The sequence below is a fragment of the Lactuca sativa genome, chromosome 5 (genome assembly GCF_002870075.4).
Source record: "Lactuca sativa cultivar Salinas chromosome 5, Lsat_Salinas_v11, whole genome shotgun sequence".
NCBI classification, from domain to species: domain Eukaryota; kingdom Viridiplantae; phylum Streptophyta; class Magnoliopsida; order Asterales; family Asteraceae; genus Lactuca; species Lactuca sativa.
The window spans coordinates 286124047-286137739 of NC_056627.2; the positions used below are offsets into that span (position 1 = coordinate 286124047).

Sequence of the window (13693 nt, forward strand, 5' to 3'; positions counted from 1 at the left end):
GCCTCTATCAACTCTGCCACTGCCGCTATCGATGCCTCTACCAAGGCGTGTGCTGATGCGACCGAAAAAGTCGAAAAACTATTTGTTGAGGCTACTTCTATTTTGTAGTCTTTACAAGAAACTGCTGATTCCAATGAAAAGAAGCTTGACTCTCTTGTCAACAAGCTGGCCACTTCAGTTGCCTCCAAACTGGAGTCCTTTGCCAGTCTTCGTCAATCTCTCAGCGATGACAAAAAATTGTTTCAGGCGACTGTTGAGGAGCGCCTGACCAAGCTGCAAGAAGATCTTGCTTCAGAGAACTCAGTGATGGATGCTCTTGCTCGCAAGACCACTGCTCTCAACGTCAAGAGTCTTCATCTTTTCCAATCTGAAAAGGAAGTTTCCTCTCTTCGATCTGAGCGTGCAGTTATTTCATCGAGTGTTTCGGATGTCCACGTCGCCCTTTCCAACATCATTGAAGCACATGATCCGATCCTGAATTACTCAGTGAGGCGCACTCTCGCAGAGAAGCTTGCTCCAGCCCTTGCCCTACTAAGCAAACTTGAAGGGCTTCTTGAGTTCGTGGCCCATCCGAAACAAGGGGGAGAAGATGTGTCTCAACCACCTCCCACTTCCACAGAAACTAAAACAACCGAACCTCCTCCAGCTGGTGAACCCTCAGGTTCGGGTGTCAAAGACAAAGGAAAGAAGATTGCTGAAGACAGTGATGATGATGATAAAGAGACCATCGCTGATCTCTTAAAGAAACAAGACCGGGATAAAGATGCTGACATGAGCGCTCGCGTTGCCAGAGAGTTCGAGGCGAACAAGAAAAAATGAAGGAGGCTCATGATCTTCTTGAGAGTAGGAAAACTCTTTTTCCTCCGTGGACTCTTGAGAAGCTTATAAAAGAAGTAATTGAAACTCCCAGCATTCTGTGGCTCGAACCAGTGATTTCATTGGATCGAATCAATTCTGTCGATTCTCAGTTCGACATGCCACTGACCCGAAAAGCCTTCATCTTCCATGCTTTTGAAAACGTTGCTGATGTCCCTCATCCTCATCCAAAGGTTGATAGGGAACTTGTCGAATTGTATCTGAAGTCTGCTCAACCACAATATCAGACATGGAGCGCTCTGAAAATCATCAACGTTCGGGTCCTCAAGCCATTTTGTGAGGGGAACTTCACGAATGTTCGGTTCAAAGTACTGAGGGGTTCTGCTAAAACCGAACACGCTATATCACTTGCTGATCTTCCCAACATGAATCCACATGATTGGATTATTTTGCATAACATCCTCCTCACCAATGAAGCTGAGTATGGTCCAATTATTGATCACTTCAAAAGGATGCTTGTATGCTACATTATGGAGGTTGTAAAGATGGACTAGGAGATCGCTAGCATCTTCAATAAAAAGCCTACTATTTCTCCTGTGGGCTCTACTAGTTATTTGAACATGATGCAGATGGGAAGAATCGACCCAAAGCGAAATTCTGTCATGTTTACAAGGAACAAGGCCAAAAATGCCTGTTCGCCTTAGCAGATAAGCACCTTTACACCACTGCATGCTTGGAACATGTTCTGGGAATCATTCATTGATGTAAGCAGAATTCAGCAGATGATAAGAAGTATTTTGATCACATGATTCAGTGGTACATTCGCTTCAAACAGACCATCCTTGCTCTCATCCCACGTCTGTTTGATACCACTAACAAAGTTCCTGCAGCTGGACCCAGCAAGCCGAAGTGATAGTCTCGCTCCAATTGACGCAAAGGGGGAGATTGTAGGGTATGAAAGGTGTTGCGTCCTGGGCTCGCTATTTAGTTCATTTAGTCTCCGGATTGGGCCTGTCCATCCGTGAGTTATTTCTAGGGTTTTGTATTTATAGGTGCTTGCATGCATCTTAGTAGGTAAGAATTTGGAAGTCAATCATTCTAAAAGATTTGATTTGTTTTGTAACCCTAACAGCGTCTACAGCGGAAGTTCTTTATCGAGCTCTGCTAAGGCTTGAAGCTATTGAATCATTCGACATATTTTGATTCATTCTTGTGTTTTATATTGCTGTTTATCGTTTTTGTGATTAACCTGTTAGAAGATCTAAATGATCAAACAGTTTCTTAACTCATCACGCACTACACAACATCTTTTTCAATTATCTAAAATGCATGATGTTGTGTGTCTTCGAAATCAGATTTGTATGTGTTAATGAAGTGAGGGATTTGGCTATCTTAGGGGACATTCTCAGTGGATTTCTGATAATAGCCTGCAAGGTCTAAGAATTTACTCACTTTTGTTGTCCCCTTTGGTACTTCCTAATTCTTGTTTACTCCTATTTTTGTATGGGTCGACGTGAATCCTTTTGTCGCTAACCACATGCCCCATAAAGTGTACTTCTTTAATCCCTAATTCGTATTTAGAGAATTTTACATACAACTTTTCTTTTTCAACAGTTCTTGTATTAGTTGTAGGTTTTGACTGTGTTCTACCTTGGTTTGGGAGTATTTCATCAATGAATACAATAAATTTTTTGTCCAAGTATGGTTTGCATACACAGTTCATGAAGTCTATTTGTTGCATTAGTCTGTACGAACGAATTAACTAGGATCTCAGAGTAACCAAATTGAGTCTTGAATGTCATCTTCAAAATGTCTTTCTCTTGAACTCGAAATTGGTGGTATCTTGATCTTAGGTCGATATTTGAGTGGTATTTGGATCCTTTTAGTTGATCAAATTGATCATCGATTCTTGGGAATGGATATCAGTTCTTGATGGTCATCTTGTTTAGTTCATGATACATATTTGGAAGGATCCATCCTTTTTCTTGGCGAATAGAATCGGTAATCTCCAAGGTAAGAAACTCGGTCTATTAAGGCCTTGGTCAAGAAGTTCCTATAGTTGGTTAGACATCGTTTCCATTTTGGGTGATGTCAACTGGTAATGGGACTTTATTACTGGTGTTACTCCTGGAATTAAGTTGATTCTAAACTCGAGTAGTTTTACTGGTGGTAATCCTAATTTACCTATTGGATGTAGGTCAGGATACTCACACACTTGTGGTATGTATATGATTCCTTTGTGTAAGGTTTCAAAGTACTCCATGGATTATGGCAATGGTCCCCCTTGATGAAGTGTAGGTTAAAAGCCCAAGACTTGTCTTTTCCCTATAAATAGTCATGTATTGTTCATAATTAGGGTTAAGAGTGAGGCAAAATGTTGCTGCCAAGCATTATGAGGTTTCTTATGGAGAGTTAGATTCTTTAGTCTATTCTAAAAGTGTAATTTATTCCTCATGTTTTGAATAAATCGAGTGATCATTCAACATATGTGACAACCTGAAATTTCTTTTGTTCGAACCGTTAAAAATAAATCAATTTGGAAATTATTTTCTGCTCTTGATTAACATTATTTTGGGTCCAAGAACGCGTTTTCTAAGCCAAAGCATAGCATCCGAGCCAAACACCCCTACGAGAGGAGTGTACGGCGACATACTCGAGTTTACGGCCGTATACCCCCACCCCACCCCTTGGCCAAAAACTCAACCCTATATAAGGGATGCTTAGCCTTCATTTCAAAATTTAACCACTTCAAAGACCTTCTCTCTCTACTCTCTCTCTCTCTCTCTCTCTATATATATATATATATATATATATATATATATCCATTGGTTTTAGCTCAAGAATCCTCAAGAATGTAAGTAATCCTCCATCTTGATTGTGTTCAATCTCTTATCTAGTAATGAGTCCATGTTCCTACCTCATTAATCTCATTTTTGTATAGACCTTCTCTCTCACCAAGAACACTAAGAACACACACTAGTTCTTGGTGGCTAAAAACCTCATTCCAAGCTCCCTTACAGTAAGTAACTACTTCTTATGCTCGATGTCTACTAGAAACCTTTAATTTACACCTAGAAATTGACCAAAAAAGTATGAACACGGAGGGTTTACGACCGTACACACCTAATGGACCGTAAACCCTAGTATTTGGTCAAATATTGACCTTAATCACTCGTTTTAAGCCATACAAGGGACTTAGAACACTTCTGGGAGGCTAGAAAGGGCCTTGAACCACTGCAAATCACACCTTTCATTGAGTGTTTACGGTCGCAAACTCATGGGTTGTATACCCATTGGGCCGTAAACCCATGGACCGCAAACACTTGGGCCACAAACACTTGGGCCGAAAACCCCATTGGGCCGCAAACCCACGACCGTACACCCTTTGTTGTGACCGCAAACTCCCCTTTTCAATCACTTGTGATTCTAACACTTAGTTCCAAGTGTTTTCCTAGTCCCTAAGGTGGTTTCCTTCCATAAAAAATAGTGTTATATCCTAATCTAATACATATATGTGCTATTATATGTTAAATAGGATCCATTTGCGTATGAAACATCAGCTGGCACTCAGTATCCATACCGATCTTACATTCGATTCCTACGTAAAATAGTGAGTTCATACCCCTACGCTTTTATGATTTTTAAACGTTTTCAGGGGAGGAATACAAGCCAAATACAAAGTTTTCAACAAGTCAAACTTATGCAATTTATAAAAATAAATGATTTTCATAAAGCATTTAGATACTTAATCCCTTTTGTAGTATGCGGAGCATAAGAAACGTTTTCTAAATTTAATTGCATAGATTTCCAAACATTTCACGAACATAAAATTTCAGTCAAACTATAAAGGATATAGTTTGGGGATTTCATTACCAGTCTTACAAATGCGAACTACTTACACAGTTTAATACAAAAACTATGATAGATTTAGTTTATAACATACATTACTACGAGAGTACAACAGTAAATAATTATTTTAGCATAATTATTTTTACTCTACAAAACATACATCGGATTTACAAATGAAAGAACAGTACGCTTACATATTATTACACGCAAAGTTGATAACTAAATTGGGAGACACGTCCTTGGGCGCTTACAACATTAACTAAGTGGAGGACTACCCTTATGAACTAGAATTTCCTAGACGGTAAGTGTGGCTTTTGTGTATAGATCTATACGAGACTGACTATCCCGCACCTGGCTTCTACCTACAGTCGGTTCGTCAGGTCTATGGGTGAAAAATGTCATAAAGGATATCGACGTCCGTTTCATGTCATATCAAGTTTAAGTATGCTCATAAAACTCGCCAATCGTACGACATATTTACGTAATAATATACTCTTGAACAATTTACTTTAATAAAATAAGTGTGATACTGATGCCTTTTAGTTGCAGAACTATTAAAGCAACAAACACATGTATACCAGGGAAAATAAGGGACTTTCCCATACTAAACCTCATACATTACATACTGGTAGTATCCAGGATTTTGATACGAACGATACTTTACATATAATGAAATTTTAACATTTATACAAATTCAGTGACTAGTTTTCATTATAAAAACATGCTTTTGACTCACCAGCTTTATGCTGATACGTTTTTCAAAACCACTTGTATTCTTAGGACAACAATAGACAAATACTCTTGCCAGCTTTTGGTGAAGACGGAGCATTTTGGAGTCTTGTGTTTTACTTTTGTTATATACTAATGTACACAAACTATGTTTTTCAAACAAATGTAAATATTCATATGTAATGTAATGTTTGTGTTTACTTTGATTATTATGTTGCAATTGTTGTGATACTACGCATGACGTCATCCACCTCCGAACGTTTCCGCCGTTTGTTTTTCGGTTCGGGGGTGTGACAGATTGGTATCAGAGCCATTATCTGTAGTGAACTTAGTATACCGAACCTTACATGGTATACAACTATAAAAACTAAAGGGCCAAAGCGCTGTGAACTAAAAGTATACTTAAAATTATAAGTATTTTACAAAGAAGTATACAAGTATACATACGTACCAGAAACAATATCATGACTAGAACTAAACAAAAGTATTTGGATGTTGGACACTACGGTTAAACCTGGACAGTTATGTAATCATGTCTAGGTTCAATATAGCCTGATCAACTATATTTATTCGAGACATGACCAACATGTGTTTGGGAGTGACTATGATATTGTAGCAGGCCTAAAACTTACCAAATATCCATACAACAAGATATCGATATAACAAAACATATAACTCAAAATACTATAGAAGTATTTTATCTAGAGTCAAATTCATTGTAGAACTTCATTTCCAAGTCTTGCTACTCAATCATTCCTTTTAGCGATAGTTTACTTGCATTAGTATCTTTTCCTTGTTTATCGCTTAATAAGAACACTCTATCTATCAGGCTGAGATATATCTAGCTTCATTCAAATCTAGGGGACTTATCATCCTCTTCTTCCTAATTATTTTTAGAACAAGATGACTCCAAAGAAAAGACCCAGCAAAAACAACAACACTACCCCAACAGATCCAACGCCACCACCTCCTCAGTTCAATCCTGCTATGTTCCAGGCAGCAGTCACGGCCGTTGTGGCTGTTGCAATGTCACAGATAAATTCTGGCGGCCCTAGCGGGTTGGGAAGTGGTACCCAACCCCTCAATCTTGATGGAAACCAAGGACACCAGAAGGAGTGCTCCTATAAAGACTTCATGAATGCAAAACCCACATCCTTTGACGGCAATGGAGGTGTTATTGCCCTGACTCGATGGTTCGAGAAGATCGAGTCTATCTTCGAAATTTGTTCCTGTTCTGAAGCCAACAAGGTGAAATTCGCCGCTTGCACTTTCACTAACAGAGCACTGACCTAGTGGAATGGTCGGGTCAAATCCCTAACCCTACTGGTAGCAGATGCTATGGGTTGGGAGAGCTTAAAAGAGCTTATGCTTGCTAAATATTGCCCAAGGGACGAGATGTAGAGACTGGAGCACGAATTATGGAACTTGAAGATGAAGGGTTCCGACATTGCCTCCTACACAATTAGATTTTGTGATCTGGCTCTCCTCTGTCCGGGAAAGGTCACCCTGAAAAGCAAGAAAATAGAAAGATACATTTGGGGATTGACGCCCCCAACGCAAGGAAATGTCTTGGCTGCTAGGCCAACCACTTTTGACAGCGCCAAGTGCCTGGCGCAGACTCTCATAGATCACGGAGTTTATCTCGATAAAGTGGCAACCGCTCCCGAACCAGCGATGGTGAGTGGTGAGAAAAGAAAATTCTGGAATTAGCGAAAGGGCCAGCCTTCGCAGGATCCCTCAAAGAAACAACAAACTGTGGCAGTTCACGCTGCTACTACACCTGCCGCTGCTCCTGCCACTCAAGCATCTACCGGTAGATATACTGGTACCCTTCCTAGGTGTGACAAGTGTAACTATCATCATAATACTGGCCCATGCCGTGAAATGCTCTACAACAGCTATAGCAAAAAGGGACACACAACTCGAGTTTGTAAGGCACCAATCCAACCAACCAATCAGGCATCTGGAGAGGGTGTCGGTCAAGCCTGTTAAGGTTGTGGTAAAGTCGGGCACTACAAGAGAAACTACCCCAAGGAAAGAACAACAGGTAGCACAGGGAGAGTGCTAGCGATGGGCCAGGAGGAGGCAGTTGCAGAACCCACAGTTGTTACGGGTACGTTCCTCCTCGACAACTCTTAATCATGCATTCTTTTCTGATGAGAATAAATCTCAGATCGTTTAGATCTCTCACAGGTAAAAACATGAAGAACAAACAATTCAAACACAATATGATTATGAACACAATACGGAATCAATGTAATGCTGATGATTCAAATATAGTCACGCCTCAGTAGAGCTCAATGAAGAACTTCCGCTGTAGAGGCGAGCTAGGGTTTACAAAACTTAATAAGAAAAATAATGAAAGCGTTGCAGACAAAGGATGCATGCATGCACCTTAAATACTAAACCCTAGAGTAAAATAATCACAATTGGACATGCCCAAACCGGATACCAAAACTAGGCTAAGAACCGATCCCATGACGCAATACAATAAACCCAACAATCTCCCCCATTTGCGTCAAATGAGGCGAGAGCTTATTTCTTCTGAGTAGGCTTCACTATCTTCACAACCTTGAACAGCCGAGGGATGATAGCAAGAAGTGTCTGCCGAAATTGAATTTACCATCTCAGCATGTCAGTAAACAACTTCTTGTCGGCTGTTGAGTTCTGATTACACCTCTGAATAATCTCTAAAATGTGCTCCAAGCAAGCGGTTGAGAAGAGGTGCCTGTCAACAAGAGCGAACATGAATTTTTAACCTTCGCCCCTGATAAACATCACAGTGTGATATTTTGAATGGATTTTGCCCTTGATCATTGAATTCACATCACCTGCTCTACCCATCGTTTTGATCATGGTTCACTTATGAATGACAGAGGCGATCTCTTGATCCATCTTTGCTACTTCGTGAATGTAGCAAACAAGCATTCGCTTGATGTGATCTATAATCGGCATATACTCTTGTGGATTTGACAGCAAAATGTTGTTGAGGAGTATCCAGTCGTGAGGATTGAGGTTCGGCAGATCAGCCAGAGCGAAGTTATGAACTAAGCCTTCAGAGCCTCGAGTCACTTTGAATTTGACATTGACGAACTTCCCGGCTGAATAGGGCTTCAGTACCTTGATAGTAGTAATCTTTTGTGAGCACCAAGTCAAGTACTGAGGCTGCGCGAACTCCAGATAGAACTCTAATAGATCCCGATCCACCATCGGGTCCGGAGAGGGGATAGCAGCAGTTGAGTTGAAGCAGTGAAAGATAAATGCCTTTCGAGTGATTGACATGTCAAAATGTGCATCCTAGGAGTTTTCAAGTCCAAACGACATGACTGGTTCGAGCCAAAGAATACTTGGTTCATCAATAGCACTCCTTTGAAGCAAATCAATGGTCCACTCTGGAAAAATAGACTTCTTTTTCTCCAATAGCTCCTTTTCATTTTGCTTCTTTTCCATCTCAGCCGTTTGCTTCTTGAACTTTTCGGCAAGCTCTTTATCAGAAAGTTTTGTTTTCTGATAAGGCTTATCGGTAATTTCACCCAGAGTATCTTCATAATCACCTTCATCATCTGTGTCATCTTCACCAATCTTCTTTTTCCTTTTGCCGACCGAAGCTTCATTAACTTTCGGTTCATCTGTTGGCTTAGGTTCGGGAGGAGGTTGAGTTTTCGCCTTTTCTCCCCCTTGTTTCGGCTAGACACCAGTCACCGAAACACCCTCAATACGACTAAGGATGTGCAATGCAGGTCTGAGTTTTTCAGCCAAATGCCTTCTGATGGTAATTGTCATAATGGGATCATGGGCATCAAGGAGGTGAAGCAGAATGGAATTAACGTCACCGACAGAGCTTCGAATGACCTCCCTTTCGGATTTCAAATCATTAAGCTCGTTTTTTGCAGTGCAAAGCTTGAGATTTCGCATTTTTAGCTGAGAGGTGTGTTTGTCTAGCTCATCCATGATGCGATTTTCAATAGCCAACTCTGCCTCCAGTTGAGTCAAACGATCATTGACATTATCGTGTAAGGTGGCATTGGCAGCTTCGATGGCCTGACGAGCAGCTTCAAGATTAGACCTTTCAGCTTGAAGAGAACACTGAAGGTCATCAGTCGAAGCATTCACCGTCTGAGAATTCTTTTGAGCAGCAGCCTGCAAAGAATCTAAAAATAGATGAGCCTCAGAAATTAGTTTATCGACTTTTGCAATCGCTTCTTTGCATTCCTTAGTGGAGGCCTCAACAGCAAGAAAGGCCTTGTGGCACTGGGAGGTAGAGGCATCTATGGCCTTTGCTGCAGCAGTGAGAGAAGCATCATGTTCTTGTACAACTGAAGAGAACAAGGCTTTGAGAGCAGCATCAGAAAATGCACCAGTGGAAGAGGAGGAAAGCAGATGATAAAGCTTGTCAGTAACGACCTTGAGTTGGCGCTTGGCTACAGGAGCATCTTCGTCGTCGTCACTATGGACACGGTAGGGACTGAAGTAAGTTAAATCAAACTCCAAGTCCTTACTGCCAAGAACTGTGTTGGTTTCGGTGGATTGGGTAGGAGATAAGGGTTTTATAGTGATGGGAGGTTCGGTAGTAACTGGTGGTTCGGTTGTAACTGGAGGTTCAGGTGCTGAAGAGTGAGCCCCCGTATTAGATACGTTGGTTCGAACTCCATTAGTGGTGGTAGTCTTGGTGAAGATTGGATCAGGGATGGGAATAGTGGTTGATGGTTGAGAGGTAGTGATGGGAAAATTTGGAGGGAGTGAGACTGGTACAGAAATGGGTGGAGGAGAAGGGGGTTGGGAGCGAACACTTACCTTTGGGGTAGGCGAGCGAGGCGGGGTATCACCACGACCCGAAGCCTCCTCATCAAAACTTTTGCTTTCTGATTCTGAGTGAGCAGTAGGTTTGTTTTTAGGAGGAACATACTCGGAGTCCGAATCGCTTGAGGATTGAAGAATGAGTCTCCGAGCTAGCTTCTTCTGCTTCTTTTGCTTAGGCTGTGAAGGAGCAGCCTTGTCTGACTTTCACTTTGGGTGTTTGACCCTTGGTTGATTTAGCTACTTTCGCCTCCTTCTGTGCCTCTGGTTTCTTTCCCCTCTTGGCTGGTTTGTCATCCTCTTCAATGGAGCGAACCATGGCTAGTGTGAGTTCACGTGGGCCCGAAGAAGGATGCTTCTTGTATTCTTGAAGAACACTACTTGCATCAGACACGCAGGCATACATGGCTTCGGGGATCGATCCAATGAAGGAATACTTTGAGGATCTGTGATTGTGACATCCACAAAATCTCGGCCAGAAAAGACCGATTTTCATTTATGCTTTTAAATATTTTCAGAGTAAATCCTTTTGATTTGAAAGAGTTGCGGAATTTGTTCCCAAAAACAAAACATGATAAAACATTGTTTACCGAAGCATTTCATAAAAGAAATGTATTTTCATTATAATCAAAACTCGGGGTGTCATGTTCCGATACAGACCAATAAGCATAAACGAATACATTACAAGTCATATAACAAATATAAACATATGCAGACTTGTAAACAAAACAACTTGATGGTTCATCCATCTCATGCCCTTCCGCCACTTCCTGTAATACAATTTAAAACTGAGTGGGTCAGGCTTGGGAGCCTGGTGAGCATATAGGGTTTTCAACCCACAATAAATATCATATTTAATTTTCACCAACCAACAATAACCCAATTACCCATTCCCGTTATTCTCACTTTAGTGTCCCTAAAACAACTAACATAAGGGACCTAGTCTAAGAATATTTCATCGGGGCGACAACACATGCTTCGGGGGTACCTCAGCAATATAAGTCAAATAAGGCAACCATGAGGGGGATGGAGTACAACAAATGAACACCCAAGTTCATTAACACCTACAGGTGGCGAACCTGCTAATGTTTCCACAAGACTGTCTAGAATAGCCAGTGGTCGTCATCTAAACTCCACTAGATGACTCAATCAAACAACAACGAGGCCTCTCATCTGTTTATTACACACCAACGGTCTACCCATGTTCTACCCAACATATTAGTAGATAAAAATATACATTTGTATACATAGTTTAAAGAAAACCTGTATAGCATGCTTTAATCAACACATATATCACATAACAGATGAGGCACACACACACATAATACGTATCTCATAAAGAAATAAGCAGATCTATAAGATAGAAGAGAGTGAATACTCATTCACACATAACACAACCAAATATATACACATAGCACATATTTTTATATAAAATACTTCGTATTATTGTATTAGAAGAAAATAACTACACACTCACTTGATCAGAAGATGATCGGACAACACTACGGCTTATAGAAGTAGTAATCCACAGCAGATCTGGAAGATCTTCACAAAAATCGAACTTCTCGCGGGCAGAGCTTCGACTCGGGAACCGCACTTCTCGGGATCTTCGGGGTCTCGGGACTTGCCTCGGGGCTAGAGTATGATACCGGGACTTCGGGATAACTTCGGCACGAAAAACGATGCAAAAGACTAGAGAGAAGAGAAGAAATTGAACAACAAAGAAGGCTGTCTTCGGATCCTTTATATAGAGGCTGGAGCCTCGGAGTACGCGGGGCGTATTGCGTTACGCGGGGCGTACTGCCCAAAACGTCATTGCTTACGTATCCGAAGTGCTCGAGTGCGAGTGTCGACATCCCTCGGAGTACGTGGGGCGTACCTCGGATCAGATCGGTGACTCCTTCGGATAATGCTTCTGAATTTTGATTTAAATATAAATACAAAATGATTAATAAACTTCGGAAATTCATAACTTCTTCATACGAACTCCGTTTTCGACGTTCTTTATATCCACGCGAAGGTGAGACCACGCTCTACGACTTTCGTTTAGACTCCGTCGGCTAATTTTGACTTTATTTTTATTAATTATTTTTAATAGGCCGGGACAGAAACTTTCATTATAAATTCATAACTTCTTCGTTTGACGTCCGTTCTCGCCTAACTTTTTATCGTTTCAATACCAACAATGAGATCTTCGATTCTCATTTAGATTGCTTCGGCTAACAACCGATCGATCTCAAATCGAGTAAAACAGGCTGTATATCGCTAAGCCAAAACTTCGATAAATCATAACTTCCTCATACGAAGTCAGATTTGGGCGTTCTATATATATTCGGAAACCTCGTTTCAATTACTACAACATTAACCAAAGATATTAAGTTTATTTTACACTTAAATTTTGACGCTTATTTTTATTCTTAATTAATCAAACCACATAATTAAGCAATTAAGCACAAAACACATAATACTCAAATAATACACTTTTATTATTTCAAAACGGGTTACAAAGGTCAACCTAGACTATTACATTGCTACAAATGGCAAGCCCGAAACACAGGCGTTACAATTCTCTCCACCTTAGAATGATTCCGTCCCCGGAATCACACATCAACAAACAAATGCGGATAGCGACTCAACATGTCACTCTTCGTCTCCCAGGTGAGATTCGGCCCATTCGTGTGTTTCCATCGGACAAGCACTAACCCAACCATTTTGTGTCGCAACTTCTTAGTCTTTCGGTCAACAACTGCCTCTGGTTCTTCAATCAACCTTTTGTTCTCATCAATTCTCAATTCAGAAATTGGAATTATATTGGGAACTTCTCCCGTGAACTTCCTCAAATAACACACATGAAAGGTGTTGTGAATTCCATTCAGTTCTTCGGGTAATTCGAGCTTGTAAGCTTGGTTCCCAACCCTCTGAAGAACTTTAAAAGGTCCAATAAACCTTGGACTCAACTTTCCCCTTTTACCAAATCTTATAAGTCCCTTCCACGGCGAGACTTTAAGCAAAACCGAATCTCCAACCTCAAAAGTCATCGGTCTTCGCTTCTTGTCAGCATAGCTCTTTTGACGATCTTGAGCTGCTAACATTCTTTCCCTAATTATTTTCAACTTTTCAGCAGTTTGATGAACCATCTCCGGTCCCATAAACTGCTTTTCCCCAGCCTCAAGCCAACAAGACGGCGTACGACACTTCTGTCCATACAAGGCTTGATAAGGTGCCATCTTAATGCTCGAGTGAAAACTATTATTATAGGAAAATTCTACCAACGGTAAATATTCATCCCAATTACCTAGGAATTCCAAGGTACATGCTCTCAGCATATCTTCAAGTGTTTGTATTGTTCTTTCACTCTGACCATCAGTCTGCGGATGGTAAGCTGTGCTTAAACATAACTTGGTACCCATTTCCTCTTGTAGACTTTTCCAAAACCTTGAGGTGAAACGGCTATCACGATCCGATACAATCGTTAACGGAACACCGTGAAGCCTCACAATTT

At 40.9% G+C, this 13693-nt stretch overlaps 1 protein-coding gene across 1 annotated transcript; it reads right to left on the minus strand.

The window, feature by feature from the left end:
* Positions 1-8691: 8691 nt before the first annotated feature.
* LOC111910414 (uncharacterized) lies at positions 8692-10597 on the minus strand. Its single transcript, XM_023906264.1, has 3 exons — positions 10436-10597; positions 9247-10371; positions 8692-9081 (listed from the first exon to the last, which is right to left on the minus strand). The coding sequence occupies exons 1-3, from the start codon at positions 10595-10597 to the stop codon at positions 8692-8694; spliced, it is 1677 nt and encodes a 558-aa protein (XP_023762032.1).
* Between the last annotated feature and the right edge of the window lie 3096 nt (positions 10598-13693).